A 25,548-nucleotide genomic window follows, 5' to 3' on the forward strand; every position below is an offset into this window, starting at 1 on the left:
GAAATCATTTATATAAAAGTTTAATAATCTAAAGCATCAACAATTACAATATGAGCCAAAACTCTAAAGATATCTATCAACCTCACTCCCGATTAATCTAGCAATGGAACATAATAAAATCCAAAAAATCGATAGATGAAGGGAAATCAATTTGAATATCATCTCAGGTTTTTCGAAATAAAATAATTGATCTAAAAAATAAGTAGAGAAATTATCTTAAAAATTAGAAAAACAATTTCTTCTTACAGTGGATTTGGTGGTCGGCCGACGCAAGGGCAGATCTAGGCGAGGGCTGGAGTGGGCTGAAGCCCTCACCAAGATCTATCAGAGTTAGACGAAGGCGGATCCACCGCCTTGAGAGGAGAGGGATGTCAGGGTGGCAGCCGGTGTGAAGGAGTCGCCCCAAAGGATGAGGCTGACATCGATTAGCAGGTGGCGACGCAGTAGGCTGTGAGGGTGTTGAGGAGAGGAAGACGGGCTTCAGAGTAGCTGTTGATGAGGACGGTGAGTCGATCTGGGCAGATCTAGAAGGGATCAGGGGTCGTAGGCCTCGAAGTAGGATTCGAAAGAGAAGAGTAGCGGCGAGACACTAGAAAACAGCAAAGGAAGGAAGAGAAAAAGCAACATCTATTTAGTTTAGGGTTTATTAAATTAATATAATTAATTTACATTACCTTTTATGATGTAAGTTACACGTTTATTTGTAATTTATTAATTTAATATTTTTATCCTTTTATGATATCGAATTAAATTTTTTATTATTAAATATATTTATTGTTGTAAAATAAAATTTGTTAGCCCTCGTTAAAAATTATCTCTGGATCCGCCCCTGTCGGCCGATTGAAGCAATGAAATAGGTGAGTTGTTAAAGTCTAAATAAACGTGAACTCTTCTATTTATATTTGCTTAAATAAAACCTATTATTTTTACGAGTGGTTCCAACTGCTTCAAAAGGATTCTTTTAGAAGCAAAATATAAAATCACATCTAAATGTGCTAAATAGAAGCGGTATATCATAACTGCTTCTACGGAAAATCTATTGCAGTGGAAAGTACATAACCGCTTCTAAACCTTTACTCATTCGATGCGATTATTCAAACGCTTCAAAAAGACCGATTCAAAAACACCTATTTTTTTGTAGTGTAAAGAAGTACATTTATTGTTTAAAACATGAATCCCATCAATGGTATCAAAAATTTGATCAAGTGGTTACCTAATATAGTTTTGAAGAGAACCCCGTTGATCAGTGCATATATGTCAAGTTCAGTCAGAGCAAGTTTGTTATTCTTATTTTGTACATTGACGATGTATTGCTTGTGAGCAATAATAAGGGTCTGCTGCATAAAACCAAGTCATTTCTATCTAATAATTTTGAAATGAAATATTTTAATGAAACATCTTTTGTTTTAGGCATACAGATCTATCGTGATCATTCAAAATACATTCTTATACTTTAATAATAGGCCTATATTAAAAAGGTACTTATAAGGTATGACATGCAAAGCTGTACACCTGGTGACACACTTGTAAGTACCCTATGGTAGTTTTAATGTTGTTAACCAAGTTAAGTTAGGTCCTATTATATTTGATGTTTTGTGTCTAAGTATACAAGAACTCAGGAACACAAAAAATCAAGCGAAAGACGTAGCGGGCGAGAACAATGGCAAGGCAAAGGAGCTGATGAGCTCGATGCATCTAAGGGACGAGGAGCTATGGAAGAGTATACCAATATACAAGAAGGATGTGTCCGACGTTCGAAGGACGAAAAGCCCGGGAGGAAGCCTGCTCAAGGAGAATGTCAGAGTTGGGTTCAGGTGAGCTCAACTCGGGATAACCATAGCAACATCCACGCAATGTAGACCAGCTGGAGGCTGATCTGCCTTGTGGAAGTAACCTTCCATGGCCTATAGAAGATGCCTTCAATGCCTCATAGAAGGCACCTTCAAGCATATGGAAGGTGCCTTCACTAGTCGTTAGCTGAAGATAAAGTTTTATCTTCACTGAATAAAATCTATTCTATTGAAGGTGCCTTGGACCACTTTGAAGGTGTCTTTAAGCTGCGGATAATATTTTCTAGGGACTATAAAAAAGCCCCTGGACCTAAGAATTCAACAACAACTTAAGTATTCAATTCTTAGTTTATTTTTGAGCTTTTAAAGAGTGTAAGAGGCTTCTCCGTCTTCAATGAAAGAGATTTTTGTTGAGCTTTCAACCTCCTTGAATTAACAACCATGTAGGTTGTAACTAAGTAACTATTGCATCTGTTTTCTTTTAAGTTGATTTTATTTCTTTAATGTTAATTATCTATTGTTGCTTAATCTAATTGTGCATCCTTTCTAAGTTCAAAGAGAAAGAGATTGTTTTTATTGTAACTTTAATCATAGGCTATTCAACCTCCCCCCCCCCCCTCCCTCTAGCCAGTCGCACCGGGACCAACAAGTGGTATCAGAGCAATGACGCTTCAGAAGGACTAACCGCTGACCAAAGTAAAGAAATCGATGGCTAGACCAAGCCTCAACCATCCAAAGTTTGAGGGGGAGTTCGCACACTGGAAATGTTGAATGGAGGTATATCTAAGAATATATTTTGAAATTCTTTTAATAATAAAGTATGGTTTTGTAATTCCTAAGGATTAACAAGGAGAAGAAAAAGAAGAAAATCAACGGGCAAAGAAGGAACAAAGTGATTTCGTAGCCAATAGTAGAGCGGAATACTACTTTCTAAGTATATTATTACCTCAAGAAATCAATTGCATCGGAAGCTACACCTCGGCCAAAAAACTTTGGGAGAAATTCTTGGAGCTCCATGAAGGCACATCTGAAGCAAAGCTTGCATGATGGGATATTCTTCAGAGTAAGCTAACAAACCTTTGCTTAAAAAAAGGTGAGTCGGTGGCTTAACTACACAAGAAGATCAAGAAGCTGATCACCAGACTTACCAACCTTAGTGAAATAATAACCAATCGAAACTTGGTCCGCTATGCGCTCAACTCCTTTCCCGGAACCCCAGAGTGGACCTCGATCATAGATGCCTTCTACATCTCTAAGGACTTGGAGGTAAGTACCTCAGTAGAACTTTTTTCAACTTTAGAATTACATGAATCCAGATGTGAAGGGACAAGTAAATAGTCAAGCCATAACCTAACACTAAAAGCCATCAAGAAGAATGAATCTGAGTCAGACTCAGATACTGATGCAGACCAAGAAGCTTATATGGTAAGGAAGTTATAAAAGTTTTTTAAATCTAATAAGTTTAAAGAAATGAAGACTAGAAAAAATTCCAAGAAACAAAAGAAAGGTTCGATGCTACCATTGCCAAAAGGAATGACACATAAAGGAGGATTGTCCAGAGCTCAAGAAGGAGAAAGGCAAAGGGCCAAGACGAACCAAGCACAAGAATCTCAATGCCACTTGGGATGAAAGTTCGTCATCCAGGTCTGAAATAGAAGTCTATACTGGACTAGCACTATGGCTAATCACGAAGAACCAAGCAACTCAAAAGTGAACATCAATAAAGGGAGGGCCACATCAGAAGAATACAATGATCCAGAGGGAGAATCTAGTTTCAAATCTAACATGGTAAATGAGGTATGTCTCTTACCTCTTGATCAATTATACTTTAGAATAAAGTCCATGTCTAAGTCTATGTGTAAATTGAAAATAAAAAATAAAAAATAAAAAATAAAAAATTGAAAAAGGAAAATTAAGAAATAAAAATAATCTTAGCAAAATCATCTTTATTAGAAGATTTCGATAAATTGAAAATGCTAAGTTGAAAGAACAAATAGAAATTTTAAAAAATACTGCATGTTCAAATTTAAGAAATTGTTAAGGGCTAATTTGATCTTATAAATTCCTTAAGGGTTAAATTAAAAAAAGTAATAAAAAAGTACATTCCAAGAAAATTTCTGATTAATCCAGTAAATAAGAACCTATATTGGGTTTCAAAATCATGCTTAGATTAAATCTTTATGCATGTTTTAATTTTAATTTACTTTAATATTTTTTGCTTAAGATTATCTAACTTTTATATATAAATTGTTTCTTATCATTTCTATTGAAAATTAATTAGATCTTGATTCTTTTGAGAAAATTTTTTTTATTATTTATCTGTTGAAAAAAATTTAAAAAAAAATTACCGTTAATTAATTTTTTATGAATTTTTTACCAAATTATTAAATTTTAATATTAAAAACTCTCAAAAGTCAATCTTAAAAAATTAATTTTTCTAAAGATATAATTTCTATTTTACATACTGAGAAAAAGTTTTAAGAATTTTTGAACTCAAAATCTATTTATTAATATATTTTGTTTTTCAAAATACATCTCTATGTAAATAATAATTTATTACTACTTATATTAATTTTGCTAATTCATGAAAATTTTATCACTATTTTTGATAAGTATGTTTAATAGTTACAATTTTTTAAAAAAATTTTCAACAATTCAAAATAATTTTAAAATTATTTCTTTTAAAACTGACTTTTAAATCACAAAAAATCAGTTTTTTTAAAAAAAAAATTCAAAATTTTTTATGTTAGTCACTGTTTGTGTAACCCTAAAAAGTTATACCTCTATTTTTAATGTGATCAAAGGAAGAAAATTATAGATTAAGTCTAGGGAGAGGTACATTTTACTTTGCATATTAAATGTTTTAATTTTACATACTTATTAATTTCATAGCATGAATATTAATTATAATTAATTAATTTTTTACTTGTTTATTTTACCCTAACTTAACTTGAGTTGCTCACATCTAAAAGGGAAAGATTATAAGTACTCCGTGATAGTTTTGATGTGGTCAGCCAAGTTAAGTTAAGTCATGTTGTGTTTGATGCCTTATGGCTAAGTGTGCAGGAACTTAGAAGTACAAGAAATCAAGCAGAAGATACAACAAATGAGAAGGATGGGATGGGAAATGAGTCAACGGGCTCGATGCATCCAAGGGACGAGGAGCTGCAGAAGAGTACACTAGTGGATGAGAAGGACATGTACGACGTTTGAGGGACTAAAAGTCGGGGAAGAAGTCTACTTGAGGAGAAGGTCAGAAGTAAGTGTGGGTGAGCTTAACACCATATAACTAGAGTATCACCCAGGCGATGAAGACCAACTGGAGGCTGATTTGCCTTGTGGAAGGCGACTTCCATGGCCTATGGAGGTTGCCTTCAATGCCTTATAGAAGATACCTTCAAGCATATGGAAGGTGCCATCACTAGCCGTTAGTTGAAGATAAAGTTTTATGTTCTATGGATAAAACCTATTCTATTGAAGACGCCTTCAAGTTGCGGATAACATTTTTCAAAAGTTATAAAAATACCCCTGGACCTAGGAATTTAACAACAACTTGAGTATTCAATTCCTAGTTTATTTCTGAGCTTTCAAAGAGTGTAAGAGACTTCTCCATCTTTAATGAAGGAGATTTTTATTGAGCTTTCAATTACCTTGGATTAACAACCACCTAGGTTGTAACCAAGTAACTATTGCACCTCTTTTCTTTTAAGTTAATTTTATTTCTTTAATGGTAATTATCTATTGCTGCTTAATCTAATTATGAATCCTTGCTAAGTTCAAAAAGCAAGAGATTATTTTTATTCTAACTTTGATCGTCAGATATTCACCCCCCTCTAGTCGGCCACATTGGGACCAACAACACCTGTATCAAGAGGTGACAAATTGAGCTTGTAGTAGCGTCCATGACTTAAACTTAAATAAAAGAGATGGAATAATTCTCATATGCATGCGTCAATAGTTGGAAGTTTCATGTATGCACAAGTTTATACTTGACCAGATATAACATTTATAGTGGGGATGTTAGGCAAATATGTAAGTAACTTAGGACAATTTCACTAGAAAGTAGTTAAGAGAACGATGTGGTATTTACAAAGAACTAAAGGACACATGCTCACATATCGAAGATCAAATGACCTAGAGGTGATTAGATATTTAGACTTAGATTTTACTGAATACTTGGATAGCAGGAGGTCCACTTCGGAATATATTTTTATGCTTACATGAGAGTCTATATCTTGGAAGAACGTCAAGTAAATGCTAGTAGACACTTCTACTATGGAAGTAGAGTTAGCAACATGCTACGAAACATCCAATCATGAGATTTAACTGCAAAACTTCATCATAGCATAGTAGATTGTTGATGGCATTGACTGACTACTAAGAATCTACTATGATAATAAAATCGCAGAACTTTATGCCAAGAAAAATCATAGTTCATTGAAATCTAAGTACATCCATATCAAGTTTCTAGTAGGTAAAGAAAGAGTTCAAAGTCATCAGGTGTCACGCCCCCAAAGGAGTCTCTGCCAGATAAAAATTTGGCAGCATCTCCCCTGTACCGGTAACAATCTGAAGTATCAATACAAACAAAATACATCAGCCACATGCGGCTGGAATATTTATATACACAACCACGCAGTTATAATCACAGCCCACTCGGCTGGAATGAAACAATCACAACCACGCAGTTATATATAAAACAGCCCACACAGCTGTACTAAAAACACAGCGGAAAAATGATAACGGAAAGCCCACACAAACAAAACAAACCACCACATTGTTAGCCGGCTAGGCTTTATACAATAACCACAACAACACAAATAGAATCACACCACCAAATACAACAAATACTGAATACAAGTAAAACATATACAAAACTCAAAACAGTCTTCGGATGTGACGTAGGACCCGGCAGACAGGATACTCCAAGCAACACACCAACCATCTACCTGCTACCTGAAAACATAAAAGTACAAATGCGGTGGTGAGTCAGGCTTGAATTTTGATTTTGATTGGTCGCTGTTGGCTGCTTGCCGGGTGCATCGGAACATACCGCTGGCTGAGCGCGCGGCGGGACGCCTTTTTAAGCTGGCGCCGGAGGACGCAGTGCCGTACGTGATGCTGGCAAATGTATACACTGCGGCAGGACGGTGGTTGGACATAGCACGTGTGAGGTCGCTGATGAGGGCGCGCGGGGTGAGCAAGGAGCCCAGGTGGAGCTGGATGGAGGAGGGCGGAGCGGTGCACGCATTCAAGGCAAGGGACAGGGACCACGCACAGGCGAAGGAGATCTTTGCCAAGGTGAGGGAGATGATGCAGAGGATCAAGGAGGAGGGTTACGCGGTCGACACAGGGTTTGCTTTGCACGACGAGGAGGAGGAGGGGAAGGCAGAGGAACTGGCGGTGCACAGCGAGAGGCTGGCCGTGGCCTTTGGACTCATCAACTCCGCTTCCCATGGTAAGCCTATAAGGGTGTACAAGAATCTGCGTGTTTGCGGCGACTGCCACACCGCGCTCAAACTAATCGCTAAGGTGTATGACAAGGTAATCATTCTGAGAGATGCCAATTGCTTCCATCACATGAGGGATGGGATCTGTTCTTGTGGTGATTATTGGTGATTCCTCTCTCCCTGAGCTTGGGAATGGGCTTTCTTGACTCTAATCTCTAGTGAAAGATGATCGATGCCAGTGAAGCTAAAATGCTGCTATGTCAACATGCTGAAATCATCCAAGCCGCATGCTTCCTCAAGTCCCAGGAATGACACTCTGGGGCTATGTTCTTATCATTCATTTATTCGTAGCTTAATTTAGTCTACGAGACATGGTTGAATTGGTTAGTGCAGGATAGAAGCTCTATTCTTTATCATTCATTCATTTATAGCTTAATTTAGTGCCTGAGTCAGGCTTAAATTGGTTATTGCCAGATTAAATTTATTATAATAGAAAGGGGTTGATTCTCTCCAAAGATGAATGAATAATCCTATTTTTAGTGGTCAATTATAGTTTTTCGATTTATTCCCTTACATATAATTGTGGGGTCGATCGTGTAGAATCGTTGGGACGATAGATTTCACTTTTTATTACAATTTATAGCTTAATCTGCCAAGTGTACTTATCATATTCGGAATCTGAGTCAGATGAAGGTCAGATGAGTTGTCGCTGGTGTTGACGGAGAGGCGATTGGGACACAATTCTCGTATGTGCCCACAAAAATAGGCTCCCATGTGGCGCTGATGAGCGACGATGACTGAGCTGGCGGTACTTGAGCTCTGTGTACATTCATACAAGCACATGGGAAAAAGTCCCCATAGCAGGTCCTCCGACGCTCAAGTCAGGTACTTTTTCTCCAGAAGAACAGTGTACGATGGAGAAAGAAAAGTAGAAGACAAGTGCGAATGTGCGATTGAGTGTACCTGCGCAAGGGAGAGGACCTCCCTTTTTATATGATAGTGCGTACCTTTGGAGCCTGACTGATGTCAGAGAATGTCGGGTGTCAAGACCTGTCTGGTGATAGAGGACGCGTGACATCCTTTTGTGTGCTGGAAGAATGTTCTATTCGCAGATGACCGCAGACTGTTGGAATATTCCCTGACATTCAGCAGTTATTCTCTGACAAACGGTTACGATTCTCTGACCCTATAATCGTGTAGCACCCTTTGTCCCGACCGAGTATGACCAGGGCAGCTTGGGATGATCTGTCGGGTATAACACCTAGCCTAATACGTAGATCGTGTCCGAAAAATCCCACATTGAGACGCTCGTCCCGAATCCAAGTCCTGCGATCACATTATATATTTAGCTAATTACATAGAAAGTAATTAACTACACAACTTCCCCCCCCCCCTCCCACCTAATTAGAATAACCCTAATCAAACATGATTATGGATTAATCCCCCAACTAACCTTAACCATAATATAACCCAATTAGATTAGGTTATACATGATACATCTCCAAAACTCCTCTAAATCAACTCATCACTTAATCCAATAATAAATCTATTCTCTTAATTACCAATCCACCACATAATGATATCAACCCACAATAACCTATCATAAAATCAAATCTCTATCATAGATCCGCATCAACCTAACATCATCGTCAACAACTAACCCAATCCATCCATTAATCAAATTTCATCATAAACTCTCCTAAATCCACAAATCACTATAAATCCAATACCAACCACATAACTCCACTCATAATTCTAAGCAAGCACAAACCCTACCATCCTTTAGAAACCAAATTTAGCAACATACTAATGCATCCAATAGAAATACCTCATTGGAACATCACTAACCTCGAGGTTTAACAACAATTCAGTAGCTCACAATTAACCAAAACTGCCCGGAGCTACAAAGAGACACCTGCACACAAATTCCTCCCAAAATTCAATCCAAACCCCAATTGTACAGTAAAGAATCACTGAAACCTTAATCCACCGTACCAAAATTTACCTTAATAGAATCTTACCTCCAATCCAGATGCACTAGCTCATGATTTGCTGCTGAAGAAAATCGCTGCTGGAGCTGTGAAGGCAAGAAATTGAATTACGTATTACAAACCTAATATAGAACCGGTGAACAGATCTGGCTAACCCAAAACCTTGCAAGACTCACCCAAATCCAGCTTTGTAGCCTACTCTCCACTGAAATCAAGTGGCTACCGAGATGACAACCCACAAACAGAGGGTGGCATCTACCCATCAGTGCTAGGACATGAATCTTTGCCCTCGGCCAAGATCAAGCTGTGTAGAGGCATCAGCTCTGATCAAGAAGAAGGGGAGATAGGGGAAATTGAAGGGTGTCGAAGCTCTTACCCATTGCGTCAAGATTGTGCCTCGGCTTGAACAGATGATCGGCAACAGGCGTCGATTGGCGACGTCGAGGTTTGGGGCTCGGATAGCCTGCGTCAAGCCGCGAGGGAAGAAGGGAGCTCGTGAGAGGAACGACACCGACAGATCGAAGCTAGGGCATGGGCAGTGACCGGCGACGACGAGGTCGTGCTCCTTCAACCTTGATTGATCGGAAGAAATGGCGACCAATCAAAATCAAAAATCAGGAATCAGCGAACTCGCAAGAAAGGGAAAAAGGCTCAAGAAACCTACTGTCACCGGCTCATGTGCTCGGTTTCCGACGAGTCCCTGTTGTCCGCGGCTAGGGTTGGAAAGGCGACAACCAGATCAGAGCTCGAGTCGTCCACACCGAGGCTCTGAGGATGGTTGGCTTCGATCGACCGAAAGAGGGGGAAGGAGTCGGAGCAAGAGGGAAGAGGCTCCACACCTTGAGAGGGAGAGGGAGGAAGGAGGCTTGGCGTCGGTGATCGGGCGGAGAAATCGCCGGGAGAGGGAAGAGGAGGTCGCGCGCAAGAATGGGGGATCGGGAGAGGAAAATGGGGAAAGCTGGGGTCGGGAGATTAATTAGGGAAAAATAAAACATTAAATCCAACTTTAGATTAAATCAATTAAACCTAAAGTTAACTTCTCAATCAACTCCCACTTAATTGGGATTCCAAACAGGCCCTTATGGTACCCCAAATCTATCCCCTCAAAACGGGTCATACGGACTCCGTTTGATTCCCGAAAAATTTCTAAAAATTCCTAAAAATTCCAAGATGATTTTCCGTCCAATAAAATTTATTATTTAATTTTCGATATCTTACATCAGGTCACCGTAGAGCATATCAGCACAGATTCCATATTGACCGATCCCCACTCACCAAAGGCTTGGTACTTAAGGTGTTTCATGCGCATATTGTGGATATGAGAGTCCTTATGGAAAAAGAACTTATTTAGTTAGAGTTTGTATTTATTTTATTGTTCTATATTTGATAATAAAGATAAACATTTTTATTTTAATTATTGTACGTACTTAAAATTTAAAAGATTCATAGGATTTTATTTGTTTATTATACATTCTAAATTACAATATCATTATTTACTCCTGCTTTTTAACATTTAGTATTTGTAAATGTGATATACATTCCTTTTGGAATCATAAAGTTTGATCATGATTTTCTCTTATGGTTTAGCATAAAGTATTTACAAATTTGATCTGAGCACTTTTGACGTCACCTTATGAACAGTTAGAAATTGGCATGTATTTAGCACATTTCATATAATTTTCACACTATACATCTGTATCTTGATCTATATCGTCAATGACATTAGTATTGTTATTACTATTTAAGCTTGTTACAATCATATATAGTAGATATGACTTCTTTAGCCCTATATCAACTAAGTTAATCGATTATATTATTTACAAAGGTATTTTGTACATATAAAGTTTGATATCAACTGAAGTTTTACTTGTATTTTATATATAACTTACATGTAGCCCATGTCGGAGATTATTGGATTTTATTATCCCTATTAGGTGGACTTATTTATAAGTTGAATATGTAAATACGATCTGTACTCTTTAAAGTGATATAACTTATATTTATTGGATGTGAGTTCAATATGTAAAATCCTTTAGCCTAATCAATTATCATTTACGGGCTGATAATGGATTGTATTTCTATATAAAGGGGAGGTTCCCAAGGGTTTAGGATAATCTTGACAGAGCTCTTGGTTACCCATTGAGCTAAAGCATTTTTGTGCCATCAACCTTAGCATCTAAGGAAGATCTTCTCCGTTTGTTTCCGCTTCTTCTTCTTTCTCAGGATCTTCCAAACGACGCTAAAAAAATAATGATAATGACTCTTCAATCAAGTTTCTTTGATCATTCTTGTGTATCTACTTTCTTATGTCATACTTATGTTGAAACTAGAACTTTCTTGTTTTTGTTTTCCTATTTTCCTATGTATGAGTTATTTCTTATCTCGTGAATATAATTTATGTGCCTTTAGTTTTTACATGAACTAATATATTACACATAACAAAAAAAATATGAAAGAAATTTAAAATATTTTTCTCTAACTAAATGTGTTTAGTCTTAATTTATTTTTATTTTACAACAAAATTTTAAAAGATATTAATATAAATTAAGGTGGCGTCTGGTTAAATGATAGGAATAACTATGGGTATAGGTTTGATAGTAAGGTGGAATGAGAATGGGAATGGAAATGAAACCCACCTAGTTATATGAGTTTTGCTGATTCTCATAAATTTAGAAATCATTCCCAAATTATCATTACCAAACCCACAATCCAAACACTATTTTTTACTATCATTTCATTCCTTCATTCACAAACTCATCAACCAAACACCCCCTTAAGGTATAGCAAGGGTGAACGTCTTCATTGAAGTTCCAGCATGAATGAGTTGATTTGGCCATAATAGATAAGCATTGATAAAATCGATGAAATATTCTTCCATATGATGACCTATTTAAATTTCTAATTTATTTTTTTACAGATAATTATGGGTTCCATCATCAATTTTTTAATATCCATATCAATTTTTCTATAATATCTCTAAAATTTAGATTAAATTATTCACTTTATTAAATTTATATAATCATTTTTTTCTATACATTATATCCGTTATCTTAAAATTTTCATTATCTTTATTTTTTATTATTTTATTATCTCTTCTATTTTTATTATTTTTTCTCTTTCCAATTTATTTTTTATTTTTTATTTTTCAATCCATTCCTTTAATTTTTTTCTCAACTAAATTAAATAATATTTTAATATTTAAATAATATATTTTATTTTTTAAATTTAGAAATATTATTTTGATCCTGTCCGAACCAGGAGTCAACGGACGCTGGGGACGTGGCGCTCCCTGCTGGATCCTCGAGTGCTCCGGCGAACCTGCAACAAAACCGAGCCAGGGGGGTGTCCCGGCGACGGCCCTCCGACGCTTAAGTCAGGCGAAGGAACAATAAAGTGGCTGCAGGATCAGTAGACTTGCGTACCTCCGGTTGAAGAAATGGAGGCTTTATATAGACCTCTGGAAGGAGCCTAGGCACACCAATCGAAGCAATCACCTGCTTTCGACCATGCCTAGGTATGGCCTTGTCAGAAGGGCATTCACAAGACCATACTGCTACTGTGCCAACCTGTACGTGACGTGATGGTGGGGCCTTTGATAGTGGTGCCATCTTGCGTACAGTCTAATCATCATGCCTTTGCTAACATATCACATCCCGAGCCGAGCGAATGGGTCGCTCGGCTGACCGCTGTTCCCTCGCCCCGATTCTGGCCGAGCGGACACCTCCGCTCGGTCACCCTTTCCTCGGCCGAGCGGGTACCTCCGCTCGGCCACTTGGCTCCGATTCTGCTTTGGCGTCGGAAACCCAAACCTTTGGCTGGGTAATCTATGGTTCCGCTCGGATGGGACCCCATCTGTGGGTCCCCCATTCTTACCGCCGGATCACTTGCCTCCCCTTCAAGTCTAGTCGAAGGAGGCCTTCAAGTCCGACTGACTGGACTATGTGTCCGAGCGGATGCTCGTCGCCTTTTGTTTAATACTCCCCAAGCCGCTCGGCGTGTCCTCCGAGTTTAGCCGTTCGGCACTTGCTTAGGGGTGACAGGCGGCCTGTCGTCGTTGTCATCTGTCCGAATCTCCTCGGAAATGGTGGTGATCTGCTTTATTAAGGCCGCGCGTGCGCGGTATGGTGCGTCATCGTTTGAAATGGGACACGTGTCGATCATTGCGCGGCGGCGATGTTACCACGATGGGACGTCATCGTTTGAAATGGACGGCCCGCTGACGTCCTTGTTTCTCGTGCCCTGGATCGGACGGCAGAGGCCAACCGACCTCGTCCGTATAAAGCTTCGGCTCCTTCTCCTTCGCCGCACGTTTGCTCGTGTTTTCTCCTTCCGCCTTCTCTGCTGCTGCGATCCTTGGTGATTCCGTTCCTGTTTCTCGGCGGCTAACATCTCACCGGCGATCTTTTCCGCCCATCTCCTCCTCTGTAAGCCCTCTTTCTTTGGTTACTGGGTCCTATCTACTCATTTTGCCTTTCTTTCGCTCCCACTCCTTCGATTTCTCGCTGTCCTTCTATTTCCCCGAGATTTAGTCATGGCGAGCACTTCCGGCCCGGGTATTGAGGTTCATGATCCGTGGTATGTGAGTATGGAGAGTAGGTTAGATGAGGAGCACGCCCGGCGCGCTGTTAGGACCTACGGGATTCCGCATGACCATGAAATAGTTATAGCCGGCCCGACCGACCGGCCCCATAACCCGCCGATCGGTACTATTTGTTTCTTTCTGGACCAATTCCAGGGCGGCCTTAGATTTCCTACCCATCCATTTATTTTGGAAGTTTGTAACTATTTCCGCATCCCGCTCGGCCAACTTGTGCCGAATTCCTTTAGGTTACTGAGCGAGGTTGTCATCCTCTTTAGGTTGCATAGTATCCCACTTGACCCCAAAATATTCCACTACTTCTTCTACCCCAAACAATCCGAGTTGGGTACTTTTATTTTCCAGAGTAGAATAGGTTTCAAATTTTTTGAGAACATGCCGACCTCCAACAAGCACTGGAGGGAGTTTTTCTTTTATATGCGTCTTCCCAAGCGGCCAGCATTCCGAACCAAATGGCAACCCGCCGTGCCGACCCAGCCGGAGCTCGGCAAATTCAGAAGCAATCCGGCGTACCTTCATGCGGCAAATTGCTTGTCCGGGCAGCGGTACAAAATAGACCAGTTGCTTCTCAAGGGGGTGTTGTACATTTTTGGATTATCTCCCGTTCGGGCAAATCTCTCCTACCGCATGGGTAAGGACTCTATACCCCCTTCGCCTTTTTTGTCTAACTGATTTTAATTTCTTCTACTGCAGCTGAAGTCATGTGGCGCTCCAAGGCTACCGATCATCTGAAACTGAAGGCTGTGGAGATTGAGGCAGCTACCAAGAGAGAGCTCGCCGAGCGGGGCCTTATCCCCAGCCGCCCGGCAGATACAGGAGAGGGTGGGGCGCAGTCCGCCCCTGAAACAGAAGTTACCCACCCCGCTTCAACGGAGGTTGAGGTGGATCCTGTTTCCTCTGCTCCAGCCGAGCTGGGAGTCCCCCCGGTCAGGGATTCATCACGGGAAGCCCGGCGGAAGCATCAAAGAGAGCCCAGCCTTCCGCCGACTCCAGAGGGCGAATCGCAGGTGCCGATCGAGGTCGCTTCTCCAGATCACACGCCTTCTCAGATCGGAACCCCCGTGGCCTCGGCCACTGCAGAGCTCTCTGGCTCTCCTCCACGAACCCGTCGTCGCTTACGACGGTTGGGTGAAGCTTCAACCATAGGGGAGCCCTCGAGTCGGGCGACCGCGGCTGAGGAAAGGCCGGCCGGCCACCCGACCATCAAGACTACCCTTCGATTCCCGTCGGAGGAATATTTACTGTCTGCTGATCAGCCATCAAGTCCCGTTCATGAAATCACCTTGACTGGTCCGCTCGCCAAACTTTTCGAGGACGCCCAGATTCGGGTGGCCCTCATGACGCCCAAGCAGCTCGGCGATAACCACATGCAGCAGGCCACTCAGGTAGGTTCATCTTTCTCCCTCTGTCATGCTACTATTTGGTTCCTGATTTTATTATTTCTCTTACAGCATTGGGCTGAGCAAATCGCCACTAGCCATCGGCTGGCCGAGCTGGAGGATCTCATGGAGAAGCTCCAAGTCTCGCGGGGTCCATCGGCCGAGCAGGAAAAACATGCTCGCGAGGCCGAACAGAAGAAGGCCGCCGACCTGGCTACAGAGGTGGCTCGACTTGAAGGCCTATTGAAGAAGCGTGACGCGGACGCCAAACGGGCTTCTGCTCGGAAGAAGCAAGCGATCGCTGATCTGGACAAGATGAAGGTAGATGTCCGTGCGCTAGATCAGCGATCCAAGGATTTGAAGGCTCAGCTGGACGCCGAGCGGGAGGGTCGTTCGGTAGAACACACAAAGGCTGGGTTGGACTTGAAGGCCCTCCAAGATTCCCTAGTCGCTTCCCGGGCGGTACTCAAAAAGTATAAAGAGGGAGAGCCAAGTTGCTTAGCGGCAGCGCGCCAAGAATACCTCCTCTCGGAGCGGTTTGGCACGAAGTTTGGCGGTAGCGTCTCTTCCACCTTTGCCGAGGCGGTCCAGGTCACTATGGCGTATTTGAAGAAGGGGGGGCACATTCCTGCTGACCTGAGCATTCCTCCTTCGGATCTGGCGGCCATGATTAACGATATCCCGGATGCCTTCTTCAACTTTGAGGACCCAGAGTGAGGCGAGTTTCTCTAAGTACCTTTTGTATCTCATCCGCTCGACGGATGTAAAATTCTTGTATGTGTCATTCGACCTAACTTTTCTTCTAATGAAACTGCTCCTTTGCTTTTATTTTCGTTTATCCTTCACTGTCTTCTCCTGTTTATTTAGCGCTTATTCATAGAGCTAAGCCCCACGTGTTTTCCACTATTCGGCCGATCAGCTTGATCAATTGACCCGAAATCGTTAAATGCCCCACTACCCTGTTTGCATTCAGTGGACGCCAAGTATTGGCAGCCCAACATCCGATCGGACTTAATGAATTTATAAAATAGTGCCTGAGACCGTTCGTTATTCGGCGTCCCTAGTTCCGCCCGGTAAGTCCGCAGCTGCGGGCTTTACTCCTGAGTTCCGATGCAAGCTTACCCGGTTGTTTATAGCCGGTCGGCGCGGCTCTCGATCTTTAACGACGGAGCTCGTCGGCGCGGATATTTATAGCCGGTCGGCGCGGCTCTCGATCTTTAACGACGGAGCTCGTCGGCGCGGATATTTATAGCCGGTCGGCGCGGCTCTCGATCTTTAACGACGGAGCTCGTCGGCGCGGATATTTATAGCCAGTCGGCGCGGCTCTCGATCTTTAACGACGGAGCTCGTCGGCGCGGATATTTATAGCCGGTCGGCGCGGCTCTCGATCTTTAACGACGGAGCTCGTCGGCGCGGATATTTATAGCCGGTCGGCGCGGCTCTCGATCTTTAACGACGGAGCTCGTCGGCGCGGATATTTATAGCCGGTCGGCGCGGCTCTCGATCTTTAACGACGGAGCTCGTCGGCGCGGATATTTATAGCCGGTCGGCGCGGCTCTCGATCTTTAACGACGGAGCTCGTCGGCGCGGATATTTATAGCCGGTCGGCGCGGCTCTCGATGTTTAACGACGGAGCTCGTCGGCGCGGATATTTATAGCCGGTCGGCGCGGCTCTCGATCTTTAACGACGGAGCTCGTCGGCGCGGCTCTCGATCTTTAACGACGGAGCTCGTCGGCGCGGATATTTATAGCCGGTCGGCGCGACTCTCGATCTTTAACGATGGAGCTCGTCGGCGCGGATATTTATAGCCGGTCGGCGCGGCTCTCGATCTTTAACGACGGAGCTCGTCGGCCTTTAAGGCTAACTTCTTACCAGGCCGAGCGGCCTAGCCTTCGTTCTCGAGCTCCTAGCTCGGATATAAACCTCCCGACCGAACGGCTCGGGGGCCTTCATCATCGAGCCCGTGGCTCGGATATAAACCACCCGGCCGAACGGCTCGGGGGCCTTCAACATCGAGCCCCTGGCTCGGATATAAACCACCCGGCCGAACGGCTCGGGGGCCTTCGTCATCGAGCCCGTGGCTCGGATATAAACCACCCGGCCGCTCGGCTCGGGGGCCTTCGTCATCGAGCCCGTGGCTCGGATATAAACCACCCGGCCGCTCGGCTCGGGGGCCTTCGTCATCGAGCCCGTGGCTCGGATATAAACCACCCGGCCGAACGGCTCGGGGGCCTTCATCATCGAGCCCGTGGCTCGGATATAAACCACCCGGCCGAACGGCTCGGGGGCCTTCGTCATCGAGCCCCTGGCTCGGATATAAACCACCCGGCCGAACGGCTCGGGGGCCTTCGTCATCGAGCCCGTGGCTCGGATATAAACCACCCGGCCGAACGGCTCGGGGGCCTTCGTCATCGAGCCCGTGGCTCGGATATAAACCACCCGGCCGCTCGGCTCGGGGGCCTTCGTCATCGAGCCCGTGGCTCGGATATAAACCACCCGGCCGCTCGGCTCGGGGGCCTTCGTCATCGAGCCCGTGGCTCGGATATAAACCACCCGGCCGAACGGCTCGGGGGCCTTCGTCATCGAGCCCGTGGCTCGGATATAAACCACCCGGCCGCTCGGCTCGGGGGCCTTCGTCATCGAGCCCGTGGCTCGGATATAAACCTCCCGGCCGATCGGCTCGGGGGCCTTCGTCATCGAGCCTGTGGCTCGGATATAAACCTCCCGGCCGATCGGCTCGGGGGCCTTCGTCATCGAGCCTGTGGCTCGGATATAAACCTCCCGGCCGAACGGCTCGGGGGCCTTCGTCATCGAGCCTGTGGCTCGGATATAAACCTCCCGGCCGATCGGCTCGGGGGCCTTCGTCATCGAGCCCGTGGCTCGGATATAAACCACCGGCCGAACGGCTCGGGGGCCTTCATCATCGAGCCCGTGGCTCGGATATAAACCACCCGGCCGCTCGGCTCGGGGGCCTTCGTCATCGAGCCCGTGGCTCGGATATAAACCACCCGGCCGCTCGGCTCGGGGGCCTTCGTCATCGAGCCCGTGGCTCGGATATAAACCACCGGCCGAACGGCTCGGGGGCCTTCATCATCGAGCCCGTGGCTCGGATATAAACCACCCGGCCGCTCGGCTCGGGGGCCTTCGTCATCGAGCCCGTGGCTCGGATATAAACCACCCGGCCGCTCGGCTCGGGGGCCTTCGTCATCGAGCCCGTGGCTCGGATATAAACCACCCGGCCGCTCGGCTCGGGGGCCTTCGTCATCGAGCCCATGGCTCGGATATAAACCACCCGGCCGAACGGCTCGGGGGCCTTCGTCATCGAGCCCGTGGCTCGGATATAAACCACCCGGCCGCTCGACTCGGGGGCCTTCGTCATCGAGCCCGTGGCTCGGATATAAACCACCGGCCGAACGGCTCGGGGGCCTTCATCATCGAGCCCGTGGCTCGGATATAAACCACCCGGCCGCTCGGCTCGGGGGCCTTCGTCATCGAGCCCGTGGCTCGGATATAAACCACCCGGCCGCTCGGCTCGGGGGCCTTCGTCATCGAGCCCGTGGCTCGGATATAAACCACCCGGCCGAACGGCTCGGGGGCCTCCATCATCAAGCCCGTGGCTCGGATATAAACCACTCGGCCGCTCAGCTCGGGGGCCTTCGTCATCGAGCCCGTGGCTCGGATATAAACCACCCGGCCGCTCGGCTCGGGGGCCTTCGTCATCGAGCCCGTGGCTCGGATATAAACCACCCGGCCGAACGGCTCGGGGGCCTTCATCATCGAGCCCGTGGCTCGGATATAAACCACCCGGCCGCTCGGCTCGGGGGCCTTCGTCATCGAGCCCGTGGCTCGGATATAAACCACCCGGCCGCTCGGCTCGGGGGCCTTCGTCATCGAGCCCGTGGCTCGGATATAAACCACCCGGCCGAACGGCTCGGGGGCCTTCATCATCGAGCCAGTGGCTCGGATATAAACCACCCGGCCGAACGGCTCGGGGGGCCTTCGTCATCGAGCCCGTGGCTCGGATATAAACCACCCGGCCGCTCGGCTCGGGGGCCTTCGTCATCGAGCCCGTGGCTCGGATATAAACCACCCGGCCGAACGGCTCGGGGGCCTTCATCATCGAGCTCGTGGCTCGGATATAAACCACCCGGCCGAACGGCTCGGGGGCCTTCGTCATCGAGCTCGTGGCTCGGATATAAACCACCCGGCCGCTCGGCTCGGGGGCCTTCGTGCAATTACCCGCTCGACGAACTATGCTAAATATATTTGCTTCCTGCATTTCAAGTACATGGGTAACCAAAGTACATGTGAAATTACATTAGCACACCTCTCTTCCAGCGCGGTACGTCTGGAGATGATTTGCGATCCATGGTCGATCCAGCTGCCGAAGTCGTCGACCGGCTCCGGCCAGCAATATCTTCCTAGCCAGCGACCATTCCCCCGGATGTCCTCCACATGACCCTTGGTGTACTTCCTGGAGGATGTTGCCTGAGCTCATGCCCTTCAAGAGCGGTCGGGAGAAGGTCTTCTTGTAAAGAAGCACAAGCCTTTCTTATAACATCCATTTCATGCAGCAACACTTGGCTACTACAATAATCGTGACTGGCGGAAGATATCCCTCTTTGTAAAGAAACACAAGCCTGGTCCCATTGTATTCGCCGATCGCCGAGGGCACGTAGCGCTTGGGAAGAGGATCTAGTAAGCTAGCTTCTGAGAATTGCTGGTCGACCCGATCGGGTGAAGAATCCGATCGGGGGGGCTTCGACCTTCCTGTTGCCCCGCCTTGGTGCATCTCCTGACGAAAAGCCTCTATCCCGATCAACTATTGCGGCTTCAAGAGCGCGGAAGAGAGCTCGATGAAATGGCACTGTGGCCGAGGGTGTATCCGCTCGGGCACCAGACGCTGACGTTTCTTGCTGCACGGGCCGCTCGACTGATGCCTTCTGTTTTTGCTCCATAAGCTTGGCGGCCCTTATTTCGATCAGAGCGTCGAGTGCCTCCTTTGAAAGCGTCACCGTGTGTTGTCGTCCAGCCTCGTCCACATGTTCCGGGCGGTTTGCTTGCGCCGCCCGGCCTGCTGAAGCCGAGGTTGTTTGCTGTTGCGCTCGCTCAGCCTGTGCTTTCTCTTTTTGCTGCGTCGTTACCTTGGCTGCCCTCGCCTCGACTATAGCGTCAAACTCTTCTTGTGAGAGTGCCACGGTATGTAGTCTTCCAGCCTCGTCCATTGCCTCTGCTCGGATGCAGGTGCGTTCCCACAGACGGCGCCAAATTGATCCTGTCCGAACTAGGAGTCAACGGACGCTGGGGACGTGGCGCTCCCTGCTGGATCCTCGAGTACTCCGGCGAACCTGCAACAAAACCGAGCCGGGGGGATGTCCCGGCGACGGCCCTCCGACGCTTAAGTCAGGCGAAGGAACAATAAAGTGGCTGCAGGATCAGTAGACTTGCGTACCTCCGGTTGAAGAAATGGAGGCCTTATATAGACCTCTGGAAGGAGCCTAGGGACACCAATCGAAGCAATCACCTGCTTTCGACCATGCCTAGGTATGGGCTTGTCAGAAGGGCATCCATAAGACCATACTGCTACTGTGCCAACCTGTGCATGACGTGATGGTGGGGCCTTTGATAGTGTCATCTTGCGTACAGTCTAATCATCATGCCTTTGCTAACATATCACATCCCGAGCCGAGCGAATGGGTCGCTCGGCTGACCGCTGTTCCCTCGCCCCGATTCTGGCCAAGCGGACACCTCCGCTCGGTCACCCTTTCCTCGGCCGAGCGGGTACCTCCGCTCGGCCACTTGGCTCCGATTCTGCTTTGGCGTCGGAAACCCAAACCTTTGGCTGGGTAATCTATGGTTCCGCTCGGATGGGACCCCATCTATGGGTCCCTCATTCTTACCGTCGGATCATATTTATAAAATTTAAATTTAGAGAATGAATAAAATAGTTAATGTAAACATTTTTTTTAATATAAAATTTATGATAAATCTTGTATTTAGCAAAAGATAAGATGGGTACTCTTGCAAATACAGAAATGAACGTGTTAGTGACTCTGAACGTCAGTGGGATTCCAATGATATACTTAATTATCTATTAGGATCTATATGTGATTCTCTAAATTCATTTAATGGGTAATTTATGGGATCAGACCTTTATCTATTGAATTAATAGCTGAATACTGAATTAAAAAAAAAAAAACGTGTTCACTGATTATGAATTAGCATAAAATGTGGACGGCAGGATTTGAATCTGCGCCGGCAGAGCCCACATAATTTCTACTCATGTCCGATGAACGAACTTATTCTATGTTATTCAATAAATCCGAAACCCGGGCCGGACCAGATGCGCAGCCAACTCCATATCCCCTGCCTCCTGCCCCGCTGCGCTCTCTCACTTCGCCCCATCTTCCCTGATCCCTACTCTCTCTCTGCCCTTCTGCACCATTGCTCCTCCCCCGCTCTTCCCCGCTACGGCCAGCAAGCCCATGCCATCGCCCTCACCTCCTTCCTCGCCGCTCACCCCCTCGTCGCCGCCCGCCTCATCGGCATGTACTCCGCTTGCTGCATGCCCAAAGCCGCCTCCCTCGTCTTCAATACCGCCCCGAACTCAGCCCTCTCCAATCGCGTCCTCTGGACCACACTCATCGCCGGCCTTGTCCGCAACGGCGATCACCGCGCCGCTATGGAGAAGTTCCGCACCATGCAGGTCATGGGCGTCCCGCCCAACAACTTCACCCTCCCCACGGTGCTCTCAGCCTGCGCCTCAGAGAGAGCCCTCCGCTTCGGCTGTCAGGTCCACGGCTGTGCGCTTCGAACTGGTTTCGGTGCCAGCCCCTTCGTACAGAGCTCGCTTGTCGGCCTCTACTCCAACTGCTCCGATCTCGCCAGCGCCGACCGGGTTCTCCAGACGTCGGACTCTGACGACCCGGTCCCGTGGAATACCCTTATCGTGAACTGTACGCGATCGGCGCGGCACGAACACGCCCTCTCCCTCTTTGTGCAAATGCACCTTCGAGGCCTCGCGCTGGACGAGTTCACGTTCCCCTCCGCTCTCAACTCCGCCGCCTTCTCGGGTGACTCAGGAATCGGAAGATGCATCCATTGTATGGTTCTCCGGAGCGGCTTCGACTCTCACAGGCACGTTGCCAACGCCTTGGTGGACATGTACGTTAAGATGAGAGATTTCACTCACGCCCGCGGGGTGTTCGACCAAATGCCGGAGAGGGATGTTGTGACATGGACCTCCCTCCTCGTTGGACATGCGCGTCAGGGTTCCCACGAGGTCGCCCTTCAACTCTACTCCGACATGCTTGCCCGTGGAGTTGAACCGGACGAGTTTGCCGTGGCAGGGGTGCTGAGTTCCTGTGCCAGTTCGACCGCGCTAGAGCTCGGCCGCCAGGTGCACGCTGCCATCGTCCACCGCGGCCTCGATGCTTTTGTCTCGGTTTCCAACGCGCTGATCACCTTGTACGCCCGTAGTGGGTCCATCGACGAAGCCCGCGCTGTGTTCGAGAAGTCGCTCTGCCGCCGAGACACGGTCACGTGGACGGCTCTCATCATGGGCTACGCCCAAAACGGGCGGGGTGGGGATTCCCTCCGCCTCTAGCAATGCTCGGGGCAGGAGCTCGTCCGGACTATGTGACCTTCATCGGCCTGATCTTTGCGTGCAGCCACGCTGGTCTCGTCGAATCAGGGCGAGTCCACTTCGAGTCGATGGAGAAAGTCTACGGCATAACCCCCGGACCGGAGCACTACTCGTGCATGGTGGATCTGCTGGGCCGGTGTGGTCGTGTGGAGGAGGCGGTCGAGCTGCTGGGTCGGATGGACGGCGAGCCAGACGCGACCATGTGGAAGTCGCTGTTGGCTGCTTGCCGGGTGCATCGGAACATACCGCTGGCTGAGCGCGCGGCGGAACGCCTTTTTAAGCTGGCGCCGGAGGATGCAGTGCCGTACGTGATGCTGGCAAATGTATACACTGCGGCAGGACGGTGGTTGGACGTAGCACGTGTGAGGTCGCTGATGAGGGCGCGCGGGGTGATCAAGGAGCCTGGGTGGAGCTGGATGGAGGAGGGCGGAGCGGTGCACGCATTCAAGGCAGGGGACAGGGACCACGCACAGGCGAAGGAGATCTTTGCCAAGGTGAGGGAGATGATGCAGAGGATCAAGGAGGGTTACACGGCCGACACAGGGTTTGCTTTGCACCACGAGGAGGAGGAGGGGAAGGCAGAGGAACTGGCGGTGCACAGCGAGAGGCTGGCCGTGGCCTTTGGACTCATCAACTCCGCTTCCCATGGTAAGCCTATAAGGGTGTACAAGAATCTGCGTGTTTGCGACGACTGCCACACCGCGCTCAAACTAATCGCTAAGGTGTATGACAAGGTAATCATTCTGAGAGATGCCAATTGCTTCCATCACATGAGGGATGGGATCTGTTCTTGTGGTGATTATTGGTGATTCCTCTCTCCCTGAGCTTGGGAATGAGCTTTCTTGACTCTAATCTCTAGTGAAAGATGATCGATGCCAGTGAAGCTAAAATGCTGCTATGTCAACATGCTGAAATCATCCAAGCCGCATGCTTCCTCAAGTCCCAGGAATGACACTCTGGGGCTATGTTCTTATCATTCATTTATTCGTAGCTTAATTTAGTCTACGAGACATGGTTGAATTGGTTAGTGCAGGATAGAAGCTCTATTCTTTATCATTCATTCATTTATAGCTTAATTTAGTGCCTGAGTCAGGCTTGAATTGGTTATTGCCGGATTAAATTTATTATAATAGAAAGGGGTTGATTCTCTCCAAAGATGAATGAATAATCCTATTTTTAGTGGTCAATTATAGTTTTTCGATTTATTCCCTTACATATAATTGTGGGGTCGATCGTGTAGAATCGTTGGGACGATAGATTTCACTTTTTATTACAATTTATAGCTTAATCTGCCAAGTGTACTTATCATATTCGGAATCTGAGTCAGATGAAGGTCAGATGAGTTGTCGCTGGTGTTGACGGAGAGGCGATTGGGACACAATTCTCGTATGTGCCCACAAAAATAGGCTCCCATGTGGCGCTGACGAGCGACGATGACTAAGCTGGCGGTACTTGAGCTCTGTGTACATTCATACAAGCACACGGGAAAAAGTCCCCAGAGCAGGTCCTCCGACGCTCAAGTCAGGTACTTTTTCTCCAGAAGAACAGTGTACGATGGAGAAAGAAAAGTAGAAGACAAGTGCGAATGTGCGATTGAGTGTACCTGCGCAAGGGAGAGGACCTCCCTTTTTATATGATAGTGCGTACCTCTGGAGCCTGACTGATGTCAGAGAATGTCGGGTGTCAGGACCTGTCTGGTGATAGAGGACGTGTGACATCCTTTTGTGTGCTGGAAGAATGTTCTATTCGTAGATGACCGTAGACTGTTGGAATATTTCCTGACATTCAGCAGTTATTCTCTGACAAACGGTTACGATTCTCTGACCCTGTAATCATGTAGCACCCTTTGTCCCGACCGAGTATGACCAGGGCAGCTTGGGATGATCTGTTGGGTATAGCACCTAGCCTAATACGTAGATCGTGTCCGAAAAATCCCACATTGAGACGCTCGTCCCGAATCCAAGTCCTGCGATCACATTATATATTTAGCTAATTACATAGAAAGTAATTAACTACACAACTCCCCCACCTAATTAGAATGACCCTAATCAAACATGATTATGGATTAATCCCCCAACTAACCTTAACCATAATATAACCCGCAATTAGATTAGGTTATACATGATACATCTCCAAAACTCCTCTAAATCAACTCATCACTTAATCCAATAATAAATCTATTCTCTTAATTACCAATCCACCACATAATGATATCAACCCGCAATAACCTATCATAAAATCAAATCTCTATCATAGATCCGCATCAACCTAACATCATCGTCAACAACTAACCCAATCCATCCATTAATCAAATTTCATCATAAACTCTCCTAAATCCACAAATCACTATAAATCCAATACCAACCACATCACTCCACTCATAATTCTAAGCAAGCACAAACCCTACCATCCTTTAGAAACCAAATTTAGCAACATACTAATGCATCCAATAGAAATACCTCATTGGAACATCACTAACCTCGAGGTTTAACAACAATTCAGCAGCTCACAATTAACCAAAACTGCCCGGAGCTACAAAGAGACACCTGCACACAAATTCCTCCCAAAATTCAATCCAAACCCCAATTGTACAGTAAAGAATCACTGAAACCTTAATCCACCGTACCAAAATTTACCTTAATAGAACCTTACCTCCAATCCAGATGCACTAGCTCATGATTTGCTGCTGAAGAAA

The 25,548-nt window shown here is 46.2% G+C and overlaps 1 protein-coding gene and 1 pseudogene across 1 annotated transcript; both read left to right on the top strand.

The window, feature by feature from the left end:
• Positions 1-6,971: 6,971 nt before the first annotated feature.
• Positions 6,972-7,675, top strand: LOC122055059 (pentatricopeptide repeat-containing protein ELI1, chloroplastic-like). The gene has a single exon (XM_042616459.1). It carries the CDS (start codon positions 6,972-6,974, stop codon positions 7,407-7,409), a length of 438 nt encoding a protein of 145 aa, XP_042472393.1. The 3' UTR covers positions 7,410-7,675.
• A 13,876-nt stretch (positions 7,676-21,551) lies between these two features.
• Positions 21,552-24,373, top strand: LOC122055061 (annotated as a pseudogene).
• The last annotated feature ends 1,175 nt before the right edge of the window (positions 24,374-25,548 follow it).

Source organism: Zingiber officinale, chromosome 3B (genome assembly GCF_018446385.1).
Source record: "Zingiber officinale cultivar Zhangliang chromosome 3B, Zo_v1.1, whole genome shotgun sequence".
In the NCBI taxonomy this organism is placed as follows: domain Eukaryota; kingdom Viridiplantae; phylum Streptophyta; class Magnoliopsida; order Zingiberales; family Zingiberaceae; genus Zingiber; species Zingiber officinale.

Coding starts and splice junctions, on each gene's coding strand:
- LOC122055059 (XM_042616459.1), top strand. CDS start 6,972: ATGAGGGCGCGCGGGGTGAGCAAGGAGCCCAGGTGGAGCTGGATGGAG.